This window comes from Pipistrellus hanaki, assembly GCF_964339955.1.
Source record: "Pipistrellus hanaki genome assembly, chromosome: 7".
Taxonomy (NCBI): Eukaryota; Metazoa; Chordata; class Mammalia; order Chiroptera; family Vespertilionidae; genus Pipistrellus; species Pipistrellus hanaki.
In genome coordinates, this window is record NC_140509.1 from 28,594,393 (window position 1) to 28,621,693 (window position 27,301).

Genomic DNA, 27,301 nt, shown 5'->3' on the forward strand with positions numbered 1-27,301 from the left:
ACCAGGGGGCAGATGCTCAATGCAGGAGCTGCCCCCTGGTGGTTGGTATGCTCCCACAGAGGGAGCTCAGCTCAGCCATAAGACAGGTTGATGGCTGTGAGTGCAGTGGCGGTGGTAGGAGCCTCTCCTGCCTCCTAGGCTGCCAGAGGGATGTCTGACTGCCAGCTTAGGCCCAATCCCCCAGGAATGGGTCTAAGTTGGCATGTGGACATCCTCCAAGAGGTCCCCGGGCTGCAAGAGGGTGCAGGCCAGGCTGAGGACCCCCACACCCCGCTGTGAGTACATGAATTTTTGTGTGCCAGGCCTCTAGTATTATAATATATTCCCCTTGACCTTAAATTCAAACTCCAATTTTATCTCATCATTTATCACTTTTCTCCCTCCCAATTCTACTCATCACCAACTTGGTACACCAGCCATTCTGAAATGTTTCCAGTTTTCTTGGACACCCCATGTTCTCCTTGCCCCTGGGTCTTCCCACTGGCTGACTCCTGCTTCTTCTTTACACTACAACTTGTCATCCCTTCTAGAGACCTCCACTGATATTCTCTCCCCTGAACTTAGAGCAGCCAGGACTTCTGAGATCATAGTGGGTGTTCTGAATGGTATTTTCTTCACTTACTATTTCTCTTGGGAATTGATAAACTTCAACTGTTCTCATTCATTCTTTTTATGTATAGTATTTAACAAGTTGATGAGGACATTATGGTAACTCATTACATATCCTGTGGAATGAATGAATTCCACAATTGGCACTAAGGAAAGCCACCACCAGGGTCTTCAGAAATGTAGGATAGAATAATTTTTGTTTTTATTTCTAGGCTGTTTTGCTTTTGGTATGAGCATAAATAGACCTATTTTCTGAAGTAATTTTTTAAAGAAATAATCTTCAAAGTCTGCCAGATCAAACTTTGATGAAATATTTAAAGCAACTGTGGGACTTGATCTGACTACTAAAAAGCTGAAAATCTTGGACCAATTTGCAACTGTGAATCTATTATTCCCTTGTCATCTTTCTTTCTTTCTTTAATATATTTTATTGATTTTTTTTACAGAGAGGAAGGGAGAGGGATAGATAGCTAGAAACATCGATGAGAGAGAAACATCAACCAGCTGCCTCCTGCACACCCCTACTGGGGATGTGCCCACAACCAAGGTACATGCCCTTGACTGAAATCGAACCTGGGACCTTTCAGTCTGCAGGCCAATGCTCTATCCACTGAGCCAAACCAGTTTTAGCCATCTTTCTTTTTTATAATTCATATACTTTGTTCCTATCAATGAGTCACAATAAATCCAAGGCTTCCTAATTTACAGTGAAGAAAACAATGTATGTTGACCACTCTAAAATTACTCTGAATTTTTTGGGAGAGGGGATCTGTTTGAAATAGACCACATTAAGTGTCATTAGGTAAATGGGAATTGATAACTGAGTGCTGTGGTTGGAAAGAGAACTACTCTTGGTTTTGTGAGTTCTGTGAGTTCCATCAACTATATTTAGTGCTGTGGATGGGAAAAATAATAACTATTTAGTCAACTTCTACCTTCACCAGTTAGGTTGTATGTTGATCACATAAGGGGATTCTGAACAGGGTCCTATGGACTTCTACCACATCTGACACACTCCACAAGGTCAACTTTTCTCAACACCCAGTATCCTGGATCCCTAGTTTGACAAATTTTTAGGAAAACTGTTTCTTCCAGTTTCTAAGTGAACACTAGCCTATTAAATACACACACATACCACCAATTAAACACACAGACACACACCATATATACTGTCCTCATTACCAAATCATCAGCATTTTCTGTCATCTTTAGTACTGAGGTAATTAAATAAAAGATCTTTTGAAAGTATGTAGTAATTTTTGGTTAAAAGTCTATGCATATCATAAATGTTATTCTTGTAAGTGCTATATTTTCAGAAGTGAAACAAAACAGAAAAATCACTATCTTCAAAGTGCTCACATTCCAACAGGAGGAGGCAAAGTAATAATAATACCAAAGAAGCTAAAACATATGTAGAAGTTGTAAGGCAACAAGCATTTTGAAGAATAATAAAGCAGAGAAATATGTGGGCGTGTTTGAGGGTGGGCAGAAAATCTCTGAGATGATAAATAAAATTGAATACAACAAAGAAATGAGCCAGGCACAGGTTCAGGGAGAAAGAGAGATCCTGAGCAGGCAGAACAATGCACAAGGTCTGAGGGGGGAGCCTGCTTCGAATATTAGAGATGCATCAGGGGGCCAGTGTAGCTGAGGGGGGCAGTGAGGATGGAGACACTGGGAGCTGAGAAAAGGCCATATTGGAGAGCCTTGTAAGAGGCTAGTTGGACCACTAAATGTTTTATTTCTTCCTGAGTACCTTTAAACAAAATTCAGTCATTGACTGATAATTCTAAGTACACAGTTCTGTTAAGCTACTACTTCAGCCTACCTTGATTTTGAATCTTACCAGTTTCAGTTGAAGGCCTAGTAAACATTTCACCCTATTGGCCCACCCATGCCATCTAGTGGTTACCAAATTTTTCTGACCACACAGGCAACCTTTGGGGTGGGGCATTGCCAAGAGGAGTACTTTCAGAATAACAATAGGTATGAAAAGCTTTTTGAAACCACTACTGGGAAATAAAGCTGGGTGCAAATTGCTTTTTCATTGGTTTAAGTCAAGAGTGAATCAGAAAAAGAAAAAAGAAAAGAAAAAAAGAAAGCCCCTGAAAGCTGTAGTAAGAAGTTTTATGAAATTAATTTCATATTTTATCAACAGAACTAAAGAAAAATTGAGTTTGAACATTGAAAACTGCAAAAAGAGCAAGTGAAGTGAGCATGAAAGATGACAAATTAATAGATATTGAGGAAGATATTGAACAGAAGTTTGGATGTACATATAAAACAAAAATAATTTAGTATAATAGTAATTTTTGATTAATGACTGTATATCTTTTAAAACAGGCTAGTTGTTTTATAAAGAACTTAATTATATAGTAAACTGCATGATGTATTTTGTGAGTTGTAATATGTATTTTAATTTTCCTTTTTTAATATTTTTTGTGGTTTAGGCTGACTTCTACAGAAAACACAATTTATATTACAGTGTTTTCCAACACTATAGCTTTTAAGATTTAAATTTACATTAGTTAAAGTTGAATTAAATTTAAATTCAATTCTGTCTTAGTAGCCCCATTTCAAGTATACAATAGCCACATTTGGCTAGTGGTTGCCATATTGGACAATGGAAATAGAGCATTTTCATCATTGCAAGAAGTTCCATTAGACAATGATGGCCTATTATGTTTTTTCCTTAGTAAAAGTGATTTACTTAACAAAAGTGTTTTGAACATCTACTGTATGCTAGACACCATGGAAGTTCATTACAGCAGATTAAGAAGAAATAAGATAAAATATTATGCGTTTTCTAGGGTCAAAATTGGGAATTTGGAGTTTCACACACATATTCAAAGCATTTAACCAAATATTTTCAACCCATTGTGGAAAGACCTATAATATTTGTATGTTCATTGATTAATGTATTAAAGGAAGCTTCCCAGAGGTTATTGCCATTTGTGTTTTAAAGATAAATAGGAATATTACAAACAAATAAATAATAGAGGAGGAAATATTTTAAGCAGAGAGCATAGCTTTTGCGAAGTCAGAAAAGTGTGAATTGGTGTGGACTAGGTATTTGGAAATGACAGTTAATTCTGTGTGGCTGATGCACAGAAGAATAAATATGAACCACAATTGGAAAGCTAGGATAGGGTTGATGAGAGGAGACTTTTTCTTCACACTGAGCCTGGCTATCTATATCCTGTCATTACTAGAGTACCATGGAAAGGATTTAAGTAGCAAGTTATGAGGTTAATCTTCATTTTGGAAAGGACTCTGTTGATGTGGCAGGCAAATTAGATTAAAGTGGGGGAGACGCTGGAGAACAGTATCTCTTCATATCCAGTTCTTCAGCTCAGAAAGCAGGCATTGTCCTTGTCCCTTAGGGCCTCATTCCTTACGTCACTTATTCTACCTCCCAAATTTACCTTGGGTCCACCTACATGTTTTCATCTGTAGTCCAATCAGCTGCCTAAGCCACCATCATTTCAGAGTTAAAGCACTTCCTCGATCTCCTCAGTGGTCTTACCCTACTTTCTGCTCTTCAATCTCTTTTACCCACAAAAGAAAAACTGATCTTAAAATTAAAAACCAACCCATTCCAATTGCTGTTTTAGAACCCTTCTTTCGTTGGCTGCCTGGGTGCACTCCTGGGTGCTAATCTAAGCCTGTTTCTCCAGTCCACTCATTATTCCACACTCCTTAATTGTTCCCTTCCAGTGGCCTAGGAGCCCCAACCTCTTCTGTGCTTCCAGGCCTTTGCACATACTGTTCCCTCCTCCTGAAGGGCTTACTGCACCTCACACAGCCAATCTCAATTAATCATCACTTCCTCCAAGAAGCCTTCTTTGGCTCCTCAACTTGGATATTGGAACAGCACCCTGTTCTGTTTGCAGTGCTTGTCACGACTGTACTCAAGTAAGGATATGTTTGTTTGACCTCTGCCTCCTCCCAATAAATGAAAGTTCCATGAGGCACCATTGGTTCTCCCTGGAACAGAGTATGGTAGGTAAGTGCTAAATGAAATAAGGTTGTTCCTTTAAGTCAAATGGGCCAGGGTGAATGCCTAGGAAAACAGTGGAGGTAGAATCATCATAGGATAAGAGGAAGAGAAGGATGAGAAGATGAATCTGATGGTGTTAGCTATGGGTACAAGATGGGAGGTGAGACAAACAGCAATGGGAAATGTGACTGAGACACTTCCCTGTGCCTCCTGGGCCACCTGTAGGAGACTGGATGGGGCAGCAAGGCCAGGAGCATTCTGCTCTTCATGGAGTGGGTGACAGACACAACGGGGAGTTGCTCCCAGCGTGCTAACCTCAGTGGGGAACATGGGAGTGGGTGGGTGCTGACACTTGGCTGGTGATGACTGCTGATGAGAAATCCCTTAAGTGATTTCTCTGTTCTTCTGTTCTTATGATATTGGGGGAATGAAGATCTGCACAGAGGCTGTCTCTATCCTCACTTGAGTTTTGCTTTTTTTAATTTATTTTTTCTTTATTGATTAAGGAATTACATATGTGTCCTAATCCCCCTATTGCTAAACCCCCCCCACACACACACACACTCATGCCCCACACCCTGTTGACTGTGTCCAGTGGTTAGGCTTATATGCATGCATAAAAGTTTTTTGGTTGATCTCTTCCACTTTTCCCACTCTCCCCTACCTTCCCTGTGAGGTTTGACTGTCTGATCGATGCTTCTCTCTCTCTGGATCTGTTTTTGTTCAACATCAGTTTATGTTATGTTATATTGTTCATTATATTCCACAAATGGGTGAGATCATGTGATATTTATCTTTCTCTGACTGGCTTATTTCACGTAGCATAATGCTCTCCAGTTCCATCCATGCTGTTGCAAATGGTAAGAATTCCTTTTTCTTTTTTTTCCCCCTGAAGCATAGTATTCTATTATATAGATGTACCTCAATTTTTTAATCCACTCATCTGCTGTTGGGCACTTATGCTGTTTCCAGATCTTATCTATGGTGAATTGTGCCTCTGTGAACATAAGAGTGCATATATCCTTTCTGATTGGTGTTTCTAGTTTATTGGGATATATTTCTAGAAGTGGGATCACTGAGTCAAATGGAAGTTCCATTTTCAGTTTTTTGAGGAAACTCCATACTGTTCACGGTGGCTGCACCAGTCTGCATTCCCACCAGCAGTGCACGAGGGTTCCTTTTTCTCTGAACCTCACCAGCACTTGTCACTTGTTGATTTGTTGATAGTCATTCTGACAGGTGTGAGATGGTACCACATTGTAGTTTGATTTGCATTTCTCGGATGATTAGTGACTCTGAGCATGTTTTCCTATATCTCTTGGCCTTCCTTATGTCTTCTTTCAAAAAGTTTTTAGGTCCATTGCCCATTTTTTGATTGGGTTGTTTATTTCTTTTTGTTAAATTGTATGAGTTCCCTGTAAATGTTGGAGATTAAACCCTTATCGGTGATAATATTGGCAAATATGCTCTCCCATGCAGTGGGCTTTTTTGTTGGTTTGTTGATGGTTTCATTTGCTGTACAAAAGCTTTTTATCTTGATGTAGTCCCATTTGTTTATTTTAGTTTCCATTGCCCTCTGGTGTAAGTTGGTGGTCTAGTTTCATTCTTTTGCATGTATCTGTCCAAGTTTCCCAACACCATTTATTGAAAAGACTGTCTTGACTCCATTGTATATTCATGCCTCCTTTGTCAAATATTAATTGAGCATAGTGATTTGTGTTGATATCTGGGTTCTCTATTCTATTCAACTGGTGTATATGTCTGTTCTTGTTCTAGGACCAGGCTGTTTTGAGAACAGTGGCTTTGTAGTACAGCTTGATATCTGGTACTGAGATCCAACCTACTTTGTTCTTCTTTCTCAGGATTGCTGTGGCTATTCAGGGTCTTCTTTTTTTTTTCATTCCAGATGAATTTTTAGAGAGTTTGTTCTAGGTCTTTGAAAATGCCAGTGGTATTTTAATGGGGAGTGCATTGAATCTATAGATTGCTTTTGTTAGTATGGATATTTTAATGATGATTCTACCAGTCCATGAACACAATATGTTCTTCCATCTATCTATGTCTTCCTCTATCACTTTTTTCATTGTCCTGTAGTTTTCCGTGTATAGGTCTTTTACCTCCTTAGTTAAGTTTATTCCTAGGTATATTAATTTTTTTTTGGTGTGATGGTAAATGGGATTTTTTTTTAAGTTTCTCTATTGGGATATAAGAATGACATAGATTCATTGGGGTCAATTTTGTATCTGCTACATTGCCAAATTCATTCACTATGAGTTTTGCCTTTTTTTGTGATGGGTTTTATTTTATGACTTTATATTTTGATTTATGATGGCTCCACTTCTATTCAGCACCACCACTCCCAGGCCAGACTCAGTGGCAAATCCAGCTCTTGGCTCCCAGGTAGCTTGCCAACCTCAGTCCTCCTAACCCCTGTGACAGCCCAGGGGGCAAAGGGGCAAAGAGGGCATGCCTCGGCTGCTGACAGGGGAGGTAGGGGGCCCTTGGCAAGGTGATGCATCCCTCCCAATTGTTCTCAGTTACTCTTAACTTTTTTTTCTCTCTGAATCCAACATGTACTAAAAGGATTGTTTAGAACCTGAAGATTAAAATTAATTCACCTCTCTGTGACTATTTTCCCTTCTGGCAAATGGGGCAAATAATCTCTATGTTGTATAGTTGTTGGGGAAGAGTAAATGAATCCAGGCATGTAAGACTCTTAGTAAGGGCTCAAGATTATTACTATTATTTCTTAACTTGTTGAATATATATATATATATATATATATATATATATATATATATATATGCCTTTTTATTGAGATAAGTTTGACTTACTTTTATTAATATGTTTGAAATTATCTCAGGAAAGCATTGAAAAAAAAAGAAAAAGTAGGGGGTGGATGATTCTGTGAAATACACATGAGATGGACGAAGAATGGTCCACGTGCTTGCTGGAGGCCTCAGAGAGAATATTGTCAGCCCCTAAAGAAAGTATTTTCAAGGAAGAGGGAGAAGTCCAAGTATAAGTGCTTCAAAGAAGGTCTAGTGAGTAATGACTAAGATGAGCACGTCAGGTTTGATCATTAGAAGATCATTGGTGAGGTGACAGAAGACATTTTATGAAGATGGGGGTGGTAAGGGTTGAATCCATCACTGAACCATCCACCAAGCAAAGATTCCATAGGTTGGAAACAATTGCCTATGTGTTTCAATGAGAATAAGTTTGAAAAAATACATATGTTAACTCAGTGGTAGGGAGATTATATTGAACAAGTCAAGGTAGCACAAAGGATATGTGGGAAGTCCAAACAATGGCTACTGAGGAGTCAGGATTCTGAAACCTAGCCCTGCCAGTACCTCTATCAGCTCTGTCATCTCAGACAAGCCTCCGCCCTTTGGGCCTTGGTGTTCTCAGCTGTAAAGAGGAAAGAGATGGACTATGGGACTTTTAAGGTCACTTTCTGTTCTAAAAAGACCCCATGTTTAAACCATTTATCTTATCTTAGTAATCATCAAGGACAAGTCACTTCAATATTGTGATGTTTTAAATTGCATTCTTCTAATATAATGTATCCCATTAAGTTCATAAATGTTGAAATAGAATTATTATCAGTAGACTTATGATTAGCATTGATTAACTAGTATATTTCATGCAAAGAAAGACATTTCTCACAAGAAGTCACACTCATGTATACATTAGGTACATACTATTTTTGGTCCTTATTTATTAAATATATTTCTCTAAGCATATAGTAATATATTCATTTATTCAATATTGAGCAGCTTCTGTGTGCCAGACACACCACTAAGTGCAAGATACAGAAAAAAGCAGACAGTAAGGTCCCAGGCTAGTAGTGAAGACAGACATATGAACATAAATGGCAGCACTGTGTGGAAAACACAACAGTAGGTGTGTCTAGAGAAAGGACTAATGTATTCTCTCATCTGGGAGAAAGGTGTCATGTTTAACACAATAGAGATAGAGCTTGTTCTTTTACAAATTCTTTGGCTTTCCATTAAAGTGTTTCTGGTACACATCTGTTATTCCTGATATTCCCTTTAACGTTCTTGCCTCAGTAATTAAATTGAGCTTTTGAAAATAATAAGGCCCAAAAAACTAAATCAGTTTATTTTTATTCGATGTAGGATGAATTTCATTATTGCACTGTACTAGTATGAAGAATTAATATATTTTTGCCTTTTGGTTTTACTCTTAATACTTACAGTTAACAGTTTTAATGAGGTTTTCAGTTTATTAGAAATTATTTTTATTGCCTAACATTCCAAAACATAATGAATATCAGAAAGAGTTTATTATTTTTATGCTGAAAGTAATCTTCACTTTAATGACTTTTTAAAAAAACCTCTACAGTAAGCACTGTCAAAAGTAAGTACATTTCTGTGAAGATTTTAAAGATAATGAAGTGAAACCTGGTGGGTTTTTTGTTTTGTTTTTGAAGACATTTCTAACATTTCAATCAATAATACTAGTATACTTTAAAGATGAACAAGCTCTACAGTTAGAGAGATGCATTTGAACGATGCCGATATTTTTAAAGAGAAACACTGCTGAAGTCGAGTCCCTCTGTTTTAAATTGTAGCACCTTATGAAATATGCCCAGAGGATTATCTGATGTCCATGGTGTGGAAAAGGACTCCAGCAGGCGACTTGGCCTTCAATCAGTGTCCACTGAATGCCACAGGTAAAGTAGGATGGCCCACTCAAACCCAAAGGATGACCGCCAACCAGGAGCAGCATGCTATGTTTGCTTATGAACTCATGCTTTTGTCCTATGTCCATAACTAAGTATGTCCAGTAAGCAGCGAATGAGACAATTTTAGTGTAATGCTTCATACGTGGAGCCAATGAAGAGACCTAGAAAATGTTGCCGATGCCGTGGTTTCTCAGAGTGACCGATAAGCAATACAAAAATAATCAAAATACTCTCCTCTGCGTGCTTTTTTAAAAGCAAGAAAAAAATGTACAAACCCCGTTTCTGAGTCTGCCTCACAATTATGCCATGCCTTCTAGCATCCCTGTTATAAAGCTTCTCTCTGTTCTTTGTGACACGCAGGCACCACTAGCAGACGCTGCTCTCTCAGTCTTCATGGAGTGGCCTTCTGGGAACAGCCGAGCTTTGCAAGATGCATATCAAATGAGTACAGACACTTGCAGCATTCAGTAGGTGCAAAGCCAGCTTTAGTACTTGCTCTGTTTATTTTTGCTAATGATCGCTGTGTGAGAATTTAACCTTCTGCTGTACAATCAAATTGTTAAAAAAAAAAATCTGAAAAAATGCCTAAAGGGAAAAAGGATGTGATAGTAAGCTAATATAATATTTATAAGTTTGTGCTAAACTGTTTGGTTCCTAGGATTTGAGTTTTATAGATCCAGCTATTTAAATAAAAGAATTCCTTGACAGGCATGAGAAAAACTCTGGTATTCAGTTTTATCTATAGGAATAAGATTGTTTATCATGATTGGCACATATCTGTGTTAAATAGTATATAAAACTTATTTTAAAATAAATTCTTTAACTTTTAGTAGTTAGGAATTGATAAGGCTGTGTCACTTAGGGATCAAATTTCTCACTGCATTTTGACATTAAGGTATGAACAAAATCGCAGTGTTACTGCACCAGGGAAAACCAATAACCGTTCGCACAAGATTACAGAGGCCAAAGTTTCTAAAAATAGCCCTCTTTTCCCACAGAGTATAATGGACGAATATTGTGAGCACAGTTACACTGCTTGGTATTTTACAAGTGCAAATCATTGTCTTTTTCCAATACTGCCATCATTTCACCCTGACAGTCAAGATGAACTCTATACATGAATAAACATTACGAGGTTTGAATTTTGTCTTGTATTCCTATTGTCTTGTATTCAAAATTTGAATACAAGACAATAGGAAAGTTGAACACTAGCAGGAACAATACTTAGTTAAGAGGCTTTATGTTTTGTTGTACTTTAGTTTTGGTTTATTTTCTCACTCTTGCTCACAAATATGTATAATTCTCAAAAAAAAAAACCCAAAACTACTAAATAACATTCTTTCTTGTGGATAGAGAAATATATTAAACAATAATAACACTTTTCAATAAAGTAAATGTATTTGATTATCAGAAACAAAGCAAGTTTTTAAAAATCTGAAAAACAAATGCTGGCTAATTGGTTTACTTACCAAGTCAGCAATTCATTTGATGATTATTTGCCTACCTTGAACCTTATTTTTAAAAAATATATCTTTATTGATTTCAGAGAGGAAGGAAGAGGGACAGAGGGATAAGAACACCAGTGATGAAAGAGAATCAATGATGGCTGCCTCCCATGTGCCCCCTTACTGGAGATGTAGCCCACAACCTCAGCATGTGCCCTGACTGCGAATAGAACCATGACCTCCTGGTTTATAGGTCAACACACTCAACCCTAGAGCCGCACCAGCTGGGCGCGCCCGGTTTTTGTTATTGTGTGTATGTGTGTGTGTCCATTTATATTTTAGGTATGTGCACATAAATAGTAAATGATGATATACACATAAACGCTGATTACACATAAATGCATATATATGCGTGCGCGCGCGCACACACACACACACACACACACACACACACACACACACATATATATATATATATATATATATATATAGAGAGAGAGAGAGAGAGAGAGAGAGAGAGAGAGAGAGAGAGAGAGAGATATTTATGTGCATGTCAATAATCAATTATATTTGGCTTCACTGCATCTTATTTCTGTCAAAATCAAAATAATAGATATAAGATTGTATGTAGTCAAATAATCATCAATTTTATTAATGATTTGGTTTATAAACATATCTGACAGCATTTGGTTGTTAGGTTTTTATAAATGCACTTTTCTGAGACAATACACACATATAATCACAGAATGAGGACAGAAACCATGTTTCTTTATCTTAATTTTCTAGTGCCTAACACAATGCTAAGCATATACTAGAGATTATGTGTATTCTCTATAACAAATGACTGCCATTTTTCTAGATCTATGCTTTCTAATTATTTCACATGTAAATTATAATATATGTACAATGTATAGGTTAAAATATTTTACATACATATTTTATTAATATACAGCAATAGACTAAGTTTTTTAGTCTATTATACAATGTAAAATTAGCCTGGCTAAAATGGCTCAGTTGGTTGAACATCGTCTCATGTACCAGGAAGTTGCTGGTTTGATTGTGGACTTGATCCCCAGTAGGGGATGTGCAGGAGGCATCCCATTGATGTTTCTCTCTCATGGATATTTCTCTCTCCCCCCTCACCCCTTCCTCACTCTGAAATAAATAAGAACACATTTTTTAAAAATAAACAAAAGTAGACACTGTGATCCAGGTTTTCTTTATTAAAAATTTGAGGATACAGACATAAAATATTAAATACTGTGAGATTATTGAAAAATTTATATTTTTCCTCAGTTAGTGTTTAGTTTTAGGTGATTTTCTAAATTTTATACCAGACAAGGTAGAAATAATATCAGAACCTGTTGTGAACTAGGCACAGTATTCCAGCAAATTAAGAATACTTGTTACTTATAAAGCTATTTTGAGAAAATGGCTGAATTTTGTGGCCAAGTGGGCCAGCCTTTTCGGAAATTAAATATTAATAAACAGATCCACCTTGTTTCTGGTACACCTGGACAATCACAGGCAGCTGCTTCTCCTCCTCTCCTCCTCCTCCTCCTCATCATCATCACCATCATCATTTCCTCCTCTTTCTCCTTCTCTATTCTTCCTCCTCCTTCTCCTACTTCCTCTCCTTCTGCTCCTCACCTCCTCCTCCTCCACTTCCTCCTCTTTCTCCTTCTTCTCTCTTATTTTCTCATACTGCCTCTTTTATACACACACACACACACACACACATACACACACACACACCTGTGAGAGATGACAGACTACATAGAACTGGCAGAATGTATGCCCTTGACCAGTAGACGGCTGTCTAAAGCAAAAGGAGTAGAACCAGGTACGCTAACGCTTTCTCCTAGATTAATCAGACAGATAAGTTACTCCTCCTTTCCTGAGTGGAGTGAGTGATGGGGACTGAGAAAATGCAGAGGTAATATTCTAATAGAAGTTTCTTCACATGGAAATATGAATAGTTGGTTACAAATGTTCCCTTTTAAGTTGCTTCTTAAAAACTATTTCTGTTTTCAAACTTTCATTAACAAACGTTTAAAGACAGGAGTTAGTTGGAGCAATAATCTACCTAGTCATTGAAGGTTTGAATTTATGGGAAGAGATGTCAAGGAGCTTGAGTCCTGGTTTTGTTTCTCCTGTTTTCTTCTACTTTTATGGTGGTTCATTAGGAGAGAGAGCTAGGGATAGTAAGTGAATAACTGGGAGTGAGGATGGGAGAAGAGGAAGAGAGAGTCAGGGAGAGAAACAAAGAGAATAGGATTGCTTTATGTTACCTTCATCTTTTCTAACTTTCAGGGGAATTTTGCTCCATTGCCACAAAACACTTCATGTATCACATGCATTTTGGGCTACTACTTCATTCCTCATTGCACAAATGCCCAGCACCTTGCCTAAAAGAGGACAATGCCTTTTATTACTGCAGCTTATTTAGAAGAAAGAAAGAAAACAATAGTCACCATAGTTTTGTTTACAAATACTTAGAGCTAAAATATGTGCAATTTTTAAAAATACGTTTTTATTGATTTTAAAGAGAGAGGAATGGAGAGGGAGAGAGAAACACCCACGGGCTCCCCGCTAGGGATGGAGCCTGAAACCTAGGCATTTGCTCTGATCTGCAATTGAAGGCTCAACCAAGTCACACTGGCCAGGACCATTGTTTTTGTTTGTTTGTTTGTTTTGTTTCGTTTGTTTGTTTTAGATGAGCAGTTAAGAAACAAATAACCCAGTACTATGGTCCAGCAGCAGATTATTTTAATTTTAAATATCCATCAATTAAGCTGAAGTGAGCTGGAGAGTCAGGAGTTACTTGTTCTGCAAGCTTTCTGTTGCGCAGTATGACTGGAATACAGCAAGGGATCTTTAAAGCCAGGGGAAGAAAGCTAGATCAGTAATTTGTTAACCTTGGCTCAACATTATAATTGCATTAGAGTTCTTAAAAAATACCAATGGGGAGGTCACAGAAGGCCAATTAAATGGAGGTGTGCCCAGCCAACATGTCTCAGTGGTTGAGTGTTAAATCAATGAACCAGGAGGTCATGGTTTGATTCCCAGTCAGGACTCATGCCGGGATTTTAGGCTCTATCTCTTGTATGGGTGTGCAGGAGGCAGCTGATCAATGATTCTGTCTCATCACTGATGTGTTTTGTTTTGTTTTTTCTCTCTCTCCCTCTCCTTTCCTCTCTGAAATCAATAAAAACAAATTTAACAAATACCAATTGTTATTATAGTACACATTCAATAAATTTGAGCTATTATTATCACTAATCACAATATTAGTTTGGCATCCATATACGTGTATTTGTAATTACATGGCCCTCCATGACAAAGGGCTACTCTTGTTGTAAATATGCAAAGCATAGCACTTGAGTGCCTATTTATTCTTGTTGACAAATTTCAAAAGTTTGTCAGAGTCCTCACTTCCAGAGCTCAGACACTCATTGCAAAACCCATGAATGCCAAAGAAAAGTTGAAGAACATCCTTTAAAATAGATGGAATCTTGGCAGTTTTATTCAGGATCACAAGTGAGAGGTTTGGGGATCTGAACCTCTGAGTTCAGCATCACAATTCCAAAGGTTTTTTTTTTGTTGTTTGTTTTTGTTTTGTTTTGTTTTTTTGTTGTTTTTTTTTAAACACGTGATCCTGAATAAAACTATGAGTTCATAAATTGTTCAACGAATGATAATACCTCACAGTTATTGAATGTGGTTTGGCCCACAGGTTGTAGATCACTAATTCTTGATCTAGAATATACATTTTTTTTTAACTTTCCAACTCTTTTAAAATTCTCCATCAAAAAAAAATATATAGACAAAGTCTATTTTGTCTTTTCCCCTTCTATTTTCTTAACATTTTAACCATAGTCAATTTAATACCCTAACAGCTAAATATAATATCTGGATAATCTGTAAACTAGCTTTTGTTTTGTTTTGTCAGTCACATCATCTGGCACACCTAGTAATTTTTTATTGAATGCTACTCATTGTATCAAATTGTCAGAACTTCCTGCATTTTCATGTCCACCAAAAAGCTTTCCTCCTTTCCTTAGTTGTCTAACTACCGTTAAGGAGCTGCTATTTCAATGCAGTCAGAATTGGTCTGGGTCAAGGCCGTTTTGCAGTTTTAGTAAAAATATATTTACTTAATCCCCTTTTACCATTGTGTCTTTTGGATGGAGAGCCTGTGTGTACCCATCCCATCAACCCTGAAAAACTGCAGAAGATTCAGCTTTGCCCTGCAAAAGGTCCCAGCAAAGTGCCCCAGCTTTCTGCCTTGGCAACTTCAAATGCTGCAAATAGCTTAAGGAGAAGTTCAGCTGGTTGCTTAAAGCTGGACTCTTCTCACTAGACATTTATTGTCAAATGCCTATTTACAAGAATGGAGAAAATGTCATTCTGTGGCTGAAAAGTCTTCATCATCATTCCTCAGCTTCCTACATAGTTCAAGAATTCAACAAATGTCCTTTGGAGAAAAGTCCCAGCAAGATTTGTAGAGGCCCTTACATTTCTTGTGTATTTCTCCACCCCTTGCCAACAGAAAAAGTTTCTCTTTCTGCTCTAATGGGCCTCTGCCTGCGCTACACCTTCTCCTCACCTCTTGCCCAGATTTATTATAGCAAACATTCCCAAGGAAAAAAGAGGAAACCAGCTGAAATTGTTGGCTTACCTCTGAAAGGATCTCCTCTTTCTGGAAATTAGTCTATCCCATTCGTAGCTCTCTGGTGCTCTAGAAGATTATGGTTTTTAGTAATTTACATATATACGTTTAATTGACCTTTCATTAATTATTACATTCTACTAAACCAATACATTTTGACTTTATTATAAAAAATTTTTAAAAAATCTTTAGATACATATAATGCTGTTTCCCAGGGAATTTTAAGGGAGTCTATTGTATAAATATATAATAAAATACTTCTAACAGTTATGCTTACTTTTCCTCTTTTTAAAAAAGAAACTCCTACCATATCACTGATTATAACATAAACCCAGGAGATTTTTAAGTTTCTCTCAGTTGTGTATTTATTGTGACTAAATAGAAGAAATGTTAGAATTAGTTTTAGCCATTAAATTCACTGACTTGGAACATATTCATTGGATGATTTAATAGGATATTCTTCTACAGAGAATTATATTCTTGAAAATGCCAAAGTAAAAAAAAATTATTATAAGGGAAAGTGTATAATATTGTTCAATCATTCATCCATCTTTTTATTTACCCACTAATTTGTTATACAAATATTCACTGAGCTTTAACTCTGTGCAGTACAGTGCAATTACACAAGGGTGCAATTTGAAGGTGACACATATAACAAATACAAAATAAAGTAGACAAGAAAAGAGTTTAAATAATTACAAAACTAATATATATCTTGAAGGAAATTAATAAAGTCCCGACATAGGGAATAACGTTTGGGAACTGCCTTAGATTTTTTTAAAAATAGTCACTGAAGTCTCTATGAGGAAATGCCCTTTAAAAGTCTGACCCAATGCCAAAACCGGTTTGGCTCAGTGGACAGAGTGTCGGCCTTCGGACTGAGGGGTCCCAGGTTCGATTCTGGTTGGGGGCATGTACGTTGGTTGCAGGCACACTCCCAGGAGGGGGCATGCAGGAGGCAGCTGATCGATGTTTCTCTCTCATCAATGTTTTTAACTTTCTATCCCTCTCCTTTCCTCTCTGTAAAAAATCAATAAAATATATAAAAAATAAAAGTTAAAAATTAAAGCCTGACCTAAAAGATGAGGTGGATTTAGATATGCAAAGAGTGGAGAGAATGAGTTTGTCATGGAATGAGAGTTCATTCTATTTGGAGAAAATATCATATGGAAAAATCTTGGGGTCTTTAAGGAAGGACAAGATGATCCAGTGGCCAGAGTAGTGAGCTGAAAAGAGGTTGTCATAAGATGAGTTTGGAAAACTAGGTAAGGAAAAATTTATTCTGTGCCTTACAAGCCTTTGCTAGGAGTTTGGATTTTATTCTCAGTGCAAAGGGAAACAATTTACAGTAGAGGACTGATGTGATTCAATCTAATTAAAAGAGGGTATATGGTTATTCTATGGAAAATGGACTGTAGGATGGTAGGACAGGAACCCGTGAAGCCTGCTACAGTAATCCAGGTGAGAGGTGGTGGTATCCTTGATTAATGAGTGTATTTCACTGATGGTGATGTCATTTTCTGAAATGATTAAGGTAAGCTTGAGGTAGGTGTGTCTGGGGTTGCCAAAATTATGTTGTACTGAGGTTTGAAATAAAGAACTTAGAGCACAGCTAGTCGGTTTAGTTGTGATTTTTTCCTCTAGCAAAAGAAGAGCTACTTGGATCCAGGTGCAAAAAAAAAAAGGCATTTGGAGCCAGAGTGTTTTTTGAAGGCCAAAAGTGTCAGCAGCACCTGGTAGCTTGTTAGAAATGTAGAAACTCAAACCCACCACCACCCACCACCACCCTCCTAAATCTATAGCATTGTCTCTTGATAAAAATTGTCCCTCAAATTTGAACTCTTAACCCTCGGCCAGCTCCAGGATGAACACAAGCTCTGTATATCAAATGTGGGGGAAGTTAAGAACTATTTATGTTTTAGAACAAAGGGTAGACTTTCTTTTCCATACAGAGTGATATCTTTCTTTCCTGGTGACACCATCTAGTGAATGACTTTGGTCTTAGAAAATGACAGAGGTCTGAACTTGAAGCAAAAGATGTATATTTAGATTATTGCTTTATGAAAAGAAATTGCTTGTATAATTATCTTTTAGTTGAAGCCACTAAGATCTGTGAGAGCCTTTTATATACCTTACAGATGGACTGTAGGAGTGATGCTGAAAATAATATATAAATATATGAAGTTTAAACTTGTGTCATTTGCACAGTGACTACGATTAACTTTTTTTTTAGAATTCACACAAGAGAGGCAACTGTAACTGGCAGTAGGAGGCATAAAGTGAAAAGAATAAAGTTATTTCAGAAACCACACCTACTCTTTAAGCCATGACCTTCACTGAATCTCTCTAGATAAAGAGCCAGGACTATAAACAGCACTATTTTTAGATGTCAGTTTTCTTCTTTCACTGGAGATCTTGTCAACAGTATTCACTGTGAATGACACAGAGACGCTAAGGCTTGTCCTTTTGAGCAAAAATACTGAATACCGCAAGCTGAGCAGTCCTAATCACTGACAATTATAATTCTAAAGGAAATACTTAAATTCTTAAACCTTCCTCAGCTATTTCACTGACTAAATTAAGAGAACTACAAAATATAACCCAATTGAAATAGAATTCTTGATTTATCCAGGAGGAGGTTTCTGTCTACTCATAGAAAACTACCTACAGAAATTTTATATAGATATTGATTGGTAATTGGCTTTAGTAACATGCATACATTATATTCCAAAATTAACTACGCGTGTTTCCCCGAAAATAAGACATCCTCCGAAAATAAGACCTACTGCATGGAAAGATAAGACATCCCCTGAAAATAAGACCTAGCACAACTTCGGGAGAAAAAAATAATATAAGACACTGTCTTCTTTTCAGGGAAACAGGGTACTACTCAAATAATTGGCAATATCTTGACTGCCTGGCAAGTTGCTTCGATTCTCTTGCTTCTAAAATTCTTTCTATATATGAAAAAGATTCAATGGCTCCTTGAAATAAATGAATAAATGTGATTGAAAATTATTTTTAAATATTTAAGCATCTTGACAGTTTCTAACCAAGGCACTATACAAAACCTGAGCTAAGCAGGTAATACTTAAGAGCATGGATTCTAAAATCAAACCGCTGAAACTCAAATCATGAAACAATTTAGGGCTGGACAGTTCTGGAGAATGCAGTTCACCATGCTAAGCCTGTACTTTTTCATCTGAAAACACATGGGTAATTTTAGCACCTCCAATAGTTGTTTTAAATTTTAAATATATTTAGAGGAATTAGAAATTGAAAATGGGAATAGAAGAAAGGAAGGACTCTTGAGTGTCCACTTTTAACCTCTCTCTTGCAGTAACCCATTATAACAACCATGTGATGATATTTGCTTCTTTTTATAGACAAATCAAATGATGCTAGAAAAAGGCAAATAGTTTGCCCAGTGATCCTGTGTCATAAATAATAGAACCACAATCTAAATCCAGATTTTAGATTCCCTCTGCTCTATAAACATAATGTATTAGTAAATGTCTCAGAGAGAATATTCAGGAGATAAATACTTGGGTTCAAATCAGATTTCATACTTTTGATTTTTGTTTTGAAGAGAACCAGAGAGAACACAATCGTTGAAAGGGAGTACTGACATGAAAAATTGGTATTTCAGTAAGAAAAACAGTATCAGGCCATACTTTTGAGTGAGGGAAGGATTGTAGAAGAAAGGCCGGATCATGTTCAAATTGTATAACCTAGAGTTATAGCATAGAGATAAGAACAAAGGAAGAGAGGTAACATGCGAATAAAGGACAATTAGAAACAGAGAAAAGGTGAGTTGAACAAACTCAATCTTAATTCTACTTCTTCATGATCCAGAAAAGAGAAAAACAGGACTGTAGATAAGACTGAATTTTTAATTCTAGGAAAAAGTAGGCATGTTTTAAGGAGAGAGCCTTTTACAGTGCACATGTATTGTGTAAGGAAAATCAAGAAACTGGGATTTTTAATCAACTAAGTATGTTCTGGACAGATGTCTATCTTAGCTGAACACTCTTGGTATGCTTTATAATTGCTACCAATAGTCTACACTAGTATATACAGCTATTCAAGGAATTTGTTCTGGGTGCTTTCCACCAACAAAAGATGCAAATGAATGCCATTTGTGAGGGTTGGAGTTTGCATAGAGCTAGACTGAGAACAACTCATTCCGAACAAGCCTGCTGAGCAGCTGTCAGATGGCGCTGATTTACTACTGATGGGGCCCACATTTGGTTTTGACCCAGAAGTGAAAGACTGCTTTCCTATCTCGGGTTAGCTGAGCAGCCCAGTGCCTTCTGTACTATTCTTACTGCAAACAGGAAATGCTTCTAAATGTTTTATTCCTTAAGATTCTAATACTGTGATGCTTTTCTTTGAAAGGTAGGACACATTAGAAATCTGAGCAAATTAGATCCTTCACAGGCATGCATACTTGTTGCCAAAATAGATACAGAGCCGATGTGAAGTAGTCAGAGGCTGTTTACCTCGGCAGCCATGCTATCTCTTCCTAACGGAGAGCCATTTAATTCTCTGTGGCTTTGAGCATCATGGCTGGGATCTGCGCTGTCAGCATAGAACTGAAGGCTGAATATGATGACATTTTCTAGGTTAGACCCAATTAACTTCATTTCACTTTAAAACTTGCTGCACACACTATCTACTGAACCACACAGTTTCAAGCCCAGAAGCTGCACTGTCTCTTTAAGCCAGGAATTTCTCATACTGTTTAATACCAGTGTTTGCCATGGGCTGTGCTGATGAGCGAGTTAAGGCAGCTTTCAAGTATGCCTCGCTTATCCTATACCTAATGTGAGCATAGAAGGATTTTGATTGATTGAGTTATTCAGTTACTTTATTCAATATATTGTGTATATCTTCTAGGTGTTGGGACTGTAGGAATAAACAGTATAGATAATGTTTCTTTCTTCACAAGGCTTATATTCTACCTAATAGCCCTGTACACGAATCCGTGCACCAGTAGCTTGCCAGTAGCTCAATGCCACCCTCCAGTAGCTCTCTGCCCATTGCCCCACCCTCTGGTAGCTCCCTGCTCCCCCTTCCTACTGCCCCCCTCATAGCTTGCTTCCCTGCCCCCTCCTGTAGCTCTCCACTGCCCACTTGTAGCCAGTAGCTTGCTGCTACCCTCCTATAGCTCTCCGCCCACTGCCCAACCCTTCTGCTGATCTGTGATCCAGTCCTTCATTTCAAGGTAGGTCATTACACTTCACCAAGTAATGACCATTTGCATATTACACCTTATTATATAGGATGGCAGGGTGTGGGGAAAAATATGCACAAAAAAAAATAAGTGAAGAAATAGATTACACAGTGGCAGGAAAGCTTCAGCACAATGAGGGAGGGTAAGATGAATGGCCATGGTATTACATTTGATAGGGAGTCAGGTAAGGACTCTCGGAGGAAGTGATTAAAAAAAATGGATTTCTGTGGGAAGACTGGTACAGGCAAAAGAAAATGCAAGTGCAAAGGCTCTGAGACAGGCATGTGCTTAAGAAAGATAAAAAAAGACCAGAGAGCCCTAGCAGGTGTGGTTCAGTTATAGGGGTGTTGAACTCAATCAGAGAAGGGGCCAAAATCTAAAATCCAGCCTAAATCGCGGGCCGAATGGTTTACTGAACAGTCATAAACTGACAATGTCATAAACTGACAGCCTAGTGCAGTGATGACAGCGTGGTGCGGGCCACATTGCAAGGCCTGGCGGGCTGGATTTGGCCCGCGAGCCTTGTGTTTGACACATGTGGAAGTGTCAGCCTATAGACTGAAGGGGTCCTGGGTTTGATTCCTGTCAAGTGCACATTCCCAATATTGTGGGAAGGAGGCAGCTGATTGATGATTCTCTCCCGTTATTGATGTTTCTATATCTCTCTCCCTCTCCTTTCCTCTCTGAAATCAATAAAACATATACACACACATATATACATATATATGTGTGTGTGTATATATACATATACACATATATACATATATATGTATATATACATATATACACATGTATATATGTATATGTATATACACATATATACATACATATATGTGTGTGTGTGTATATATTTTTTATTTTATTTTATTTTATTTAATTACTAGAGTGACTAGAGCACAGTGAATGAGAGGAAAGGTGTCCCAGGAACTGGATCATGTAGGGCACGCAGAGCATGGTGAGGCAAGAAGCTTTCCTGATATGCAGTGGCTTGTGCTAGTTATCTTAGGCTTATGTGATTTCATTTAAATTAAGAAAATGACATTTAAATATTTTAATGAAATAGACATAGTTTTCAAATCTCAAAGGAGACATGCTATGTGAGTCTCCTATGGATTCAATTGTAAGAATGATAAGTTGCAAGGTTTAAATAAAAACCTGGGCACTGCTGGCTTCAAAGATCATTCGTTGCATTTTATCATAAAGGTATAGTTAAAACATAAAAATTTAATTAACTCTAACAGATTTTATGGTGCTGTATTCTAAGTCATGGATGGAACCTACTTCCATGTTCAGAAGGACGACTGGGGCAGAAAGACATATGAAAAAATCATTACAATTCAGTGTGATACAGTGATGTCTAAGAGAAGAGACAGCTCCGCTTAAATATTTAGAAGAACCAGTACTAAATCTGAGTGGTGCATAGACATGAATTGATGTAAGGGAGGGGGCAGGATTGCCAGTGTAAACACATGAAGTTAAGGAACACATGGCCTGAACAGAAAATCACAAATATTTATCAATAAATTAGAGAAGCGATAGGCAAGGGCTGATCACTGATGTCATACCAGTCCTTTGGGCTTTAATCAGTGATTGGCTGCCACTGAGGAGAGACAAGAGATAAATAAGAGAAGAAAACGGAAAGAAATAAGCTACATAAATAAGTTGTCTTTCAGCATAATAATGGAAATAGAGTATGGCTAAAGATTTTTACTTTACCAAAATATATTTAGACAGAGTTTTAGAGACTAAAGAAAAGTGAAATATCTGAAGTGGCAAGATGTTGTTGTTTTTTGTTTTGTTTTTGTTTAATACATGTTTTTGAAAACTTCTAACTTTGGGGATTAGTTCAGATTGATTGTCATGTTTACAGGATTTGTTGGCGTGAATCTTAATGGGAAATTGATCATTACAATTATTACAGGTTACCCTTTCAAGCATTTCTCTGGTGTGTTAGTTCTTGGTTATTTCATGAACTTTTGATACATTAATTTTATCACAAATTTAGCAATGAGATTATAAGGATTAACCTTTTAGTAAACAAACAAAAGCATGGTGAATTCTTGCTATCGCTTAATTCTCTCTAACATTACCATTGTTTCACACTATAAGATGTTTTTCTTCCCTTGAACTATGAGATAAGCAAATATGAAAATTGACAGCATATTTCTCTGGCCATCAGACTAATTTAAGCCTTGCATCTTTTTTTAAAAAAATGTATTTTTTATTGATTTCCAAGAGGTATGGAGAGAGAGAAAGATAGAAACATCAATGATGAGAGAGAATCATTGATTGGCTGCCTCCTGCTTACCCTCCACTGGGGATAGAGCCTGCAACTCAGGCATGTGCCCTGACTAGAAATTGAAACCTTAACCTTCTGGTTCATAGATCCAAGTTAAACCATGGAGCCACTCCAGCTGGGTTAAGCCTTGCATCTTAATAGTTTGTTTTGCTGCTGAAGACCTAGCTGAGAGCCTTGGGGTATTTTTTGTTGTTTGTTTGTTTTTGTTGTTGTCTTATTTTTTTGTTATAGTTTATTTTTTTATAAAAATCTAAAGTAATCCAACTTTCAGTCATGTCATAGTAGATCTCTAAAGTTATAGATATGTTCTAAAGCTAAAATGTCCTTGTGACAACTTAATTTTGCTACTATAAAAAGATATGTTTATTTTAAGAGATAAGGCAAACATTAAACTTGGCATGTCAATAAAACTGGAAATCTTGAAGTATTCATAATTTCCCATTTCTGACCACACCTAACTAAACTATCTCCCTGTTTACCACATGCAAAAGTAATTTTTTATTTCTACTTCAATTAAAAAAAGTAAGCTAATCACACTTTCTCCAATGTGTAGAATTGTGTGCTCTTATAAAAGCAAGCCTGCCCAATATAAAGTATATACTTTAATTAGTTTCCGCATGCTGGATATACAAGTTGAATGTGGGACACTCACAATGGGCAGTTTTGAAATCCACCCAAGTGTTGCAAAGCTGTGTTAAAGTTGAGTCTCCAATTGAAATATATTTGTTTGATGAGATCTGCAGATAAATAGTAATGAAGATTCTGATATTTATTCTGTATTTTTTTGGTCATCCAGATTAAAGAGCACCTGGCTAAGGGGCAGCGAATGCTGGCAGGGGACGGGATGTCCCAAGTGACCAAGACACTGTTGGATCTAACTCAGAGGAAAAATTTCTACGCAGGGGATCTTCTGATGTCTGTGGAAATCCTCAGAAATGTGACAGACACGTTTAAAAGGGCAAGTTACATCCCTGCCTCGGATGGTGTCCAGGTAAGGGAGAAACCCCATGAAGGAAAAGACTGGTGAAGAAGCAATCAATTTTTGGCCCAAAGAAGTCAGTGCAGCCAGGAAGGAGAGAGTGCACCCTCATGGTTGGAGAAGTTCCTAGGTTATATTTGGTGCGAGCTCTGAAAATGACCTTGATTCCTTCAGTCTACACCCCAGTGTCCTTAACCATAAAATGCTCATAACACACCTCAAGGAGATCCTGAATGAGAATGTGTGGGGAGTGCATTGAGCCCTTCGATAAAAGGCACTCTAGCAAATTCAAGGTTGTATCATGGATATTTCCTTCCCACATTTAATATCACCATCTCGCCATAGGAGACTATTAAAAGTACATTAAGCATAATGAAAGCACATTAACTATAACATGCAAAGAAGACAGACTTTAAGTTTTGTTTGAGCTGTTGCTACTAGAAGGGGGAAGGCCGTATTTATCTTGTGGAACCATTGCCTGAAAATGTCAGGCAGGTAGAGAATTGTTTTGGATAAGAAAGCCCGGCATTCACTAAATCCTCACAGCATATTTTTCCTGTAATGAGAGATTTCTAGAGCAGCCTCATTTACTTCCATAATAAAGTTTAAACACGTACCCAATTTCAGGATTGCCTTGGCCATTAAAAAGAATGCTTGTTGACTGGCAACCAAAGCACATTTAATATAACTCTAGTTTGCATTTCAGATTAACTCTTTTTGTGCTGTAGGCTACAATGTGTTCCTGCCAAGAATGCTGAGTCTATTTCTGCATTTCTAGCTTAATGTCCCCTCTATCTCTCTGCCTAAAGTTCATTAAAGTAAAGGTTTGGCAAAATCCCCAGATCAGGTAGTTTTCCTTCAGCCTACTCTTCATTTGGGAGTTTTATTTGCATGTCACTTGGAGAATGCAGAGGGTTTTGTTTTGCTTTGTTTGTTTTTGTTTTGCTTTGTTTGTTTTTGTTTTAATCAGCTATGGAGAGGAAGAAAAAAAATAAAAGCTTTTTGGAAGTATGGAGTCATTCCTGAATTATACTGATACCCTGATTGGTAAAAAAAAAAAAAAAAAAAAAAAAAAAAAGGCACATATATTAAATAAATATAGGCATATTCTGCTATAAGTAATAGCTCTGAGAATTATTGGAGCTGCATTCTATATCATATCACCAGTGTCCTAGAATCCTTCCCCCGCCCCGCATATATGGCCCCCTAATGGGGATCAACCCTGCAACCCGGGCATGTGCCCTGACAGAGAATAGAGCCGACAGCCTTTTAGTGCAAAGGACATGCCCAACAAACTGAGCCACACCAGCCAGGGCCTGTAATACATTTTTATTTGTAAAAGTACTTTGGGAGGTAGGGTAGGGAGATTACCACCATTTGAGCATTTCAAAGGTACCTTTTTCCTTACCAAAAAAAAAAAAAAAAAAATGAAACAGTTTCATAATTTTCAAATTAAATAAACTCAGTCAAGTACAGCTTTTCCCTGTAGTTCTGGAATACTTCTATTCATTAGCATTTACATTAAAAAATGACATTTGAAGTCCTTGACATAATACAAATGTTGTAATTTCAAAACTCCTCAGACATGTGATCATGGGTGAAACGTCAGACAGAATGGTGCTATAAGTAATCTCTAGGGCCTCTTCCGACTCTCAAGAGTGTAGGCCTTTAAGATTTTAGGTGGTAAAATTCAAGCCACTGAGATTAGCAGGTTTGGGGGAGAATATATTTTGATTGAACTGCTCCCTATAGTACATTGACTCAATGTGTAATTAGTTTAACCAAAGGATTAGTCATGCACATTAGCTGGTTTGACTAAATAGAGCCATTTGGCTGACTGTTTTGTTGCCATTTTGGCATCATCAGAAATAGGTTCTTCCATTTCCATCCTACTCTCTCATTAGCCCTCCGTTTACATCCATATTCTGCACAAATCGTGTCCTAGTCATTCCTTCACAGCAGGAGCTGTGTTTCCTTTGTCGTTATCTCTGCTGTCTTTTCAGGCACCTGGTATGCCTTCCTTTTCTAGATTTCTTTTTTCTTCCATCTCCACAGGTCAAAATCCTTGCCCAACTCTAGCAAGTTTTACTGAATGCCAGACCAGCAAGCCCCTAACGCCATGTGAAAATGATCTTTCTCTTTTCTGAAATCCCAGAGAACTTTTTAAAATTTTTATAGTTTTCAAAAATTTTTTATAAAATATAATATATATATTATTATATTATATTATATTATATTATATTATATTATATTATAAATATTCCTATAGTCTTCGCTTGAACTCGAGTTTATCACCTTCTTTAATATCTCATGTACCTAACTTAAACTTCAGTTTCCTATTTCCAAAGGTACTGGGCATTTCTGATTGGCTAGGATCTCAGGCTTAATAAGGCACAAACTGAACTCATCTTGATTTGCACATTGTCTACTTCCCTTTATAGAACCAGCAGTCTTTAGGCTGGAACTGTATTGCCATCTTGACGTAGTTGGGGAAGCAGGGAAGGCAGTGGAGGGTATAGGTTAAGCGTGCTTGCCCTCTAGGCAGGATTCTGAGCTTCAGGTCGTGACTTCAGCACTTGTTAGGTCGATGATGCTAGATAAGTTACTGGACTTCTCCGTGACTCAACTTTCCCTTCCATTATATGGGATAAAGGTACTTTATGGTGCCAATGTGAGGACAAATAATCCGTGTAAAACTTACATAGCATGTTGCAAGTAGTAAGAGATCAAAAAATGTAGCTCTTATTTTCCCGGAAGGTGTGCAGTACCTGGATGGAGCAAAAGCCCGAAGCATCCCTGGGCCACAGGTGCCTCTGCCCATCCAGGGGTGGGTCTGTTCTCTTTTCTGGCAGGAGAGGAAGGTCAGATGCCCGTCATGGCATTGACTAAGAAAGAATGGTGCTGATTTTTTCCCCTTTCCTCTCGCTGCAGAGGAGAAGGGCAGGAACAATGTCAAGGAAAATGGGAGTCATTGTTTCCTTTGGAGTCAAGAATCCTCAGTCCTTGAGGTTGACACTGCAGGGCCATTTGAGAGCTGGAGAGTATCTGGAGAAGAGAATAGCTTAAATCAATACCTGGGATTCCTGGCACAGTGGGAACCAGGCCTTGAACAGGACCATAACACCCAGCTGACAATTGCTCCAAGTCGTAAATGACTGCTGTTTTTGGTGCTTAACAGCCTGAGAGGATTCCCTGTTGTTTCTCTGTGGTAGAGAGAGCCTTGTACAAATAGCAACTCTTTCTTGTCAGTATTTAAACCTTGCCCTTACTCTAAAGGTGAAAATGAGAAACCTGATGCCAAATACCGTCCTTAAATGGGTGAGATATTAAGTAACAAATCTTGTTTC

General features: G+C 37.6%; 1 protein-coding gene across 7 annotated transcripts in view; it reads left to right on the top strand.

Annotated features, from left to right (window-relative positions):
- The window catches only part of ADGRB3 (adhesion G protein-coupled receptor B3), a 687,259-nt gene that overhangs the window by 289,990 nt on the left and 369,968 nt on the right, over positions 1–27,301 (top strand). For all 7 annotated transcript variants that reach the window (XM_084890389.1, XM_084890391.1, XM_084890392.1 and 4 more), the window contains 3 exons: positions 9,210–9,311; positions 9,684–9,790; positions 23,772–23,966. In XM_084890389.1, coding sequence (XP_084746515.1) covers positions 9,210–9,311; positions 9,684–9,790; positions 23,772–23,966 — 404 coding nt within the window. The remainder of the gene's footprint in view (positions 1–9,209; positions 9,312–9,683; positions 9,791–23,771; positions 23,967–27,301) is intronic.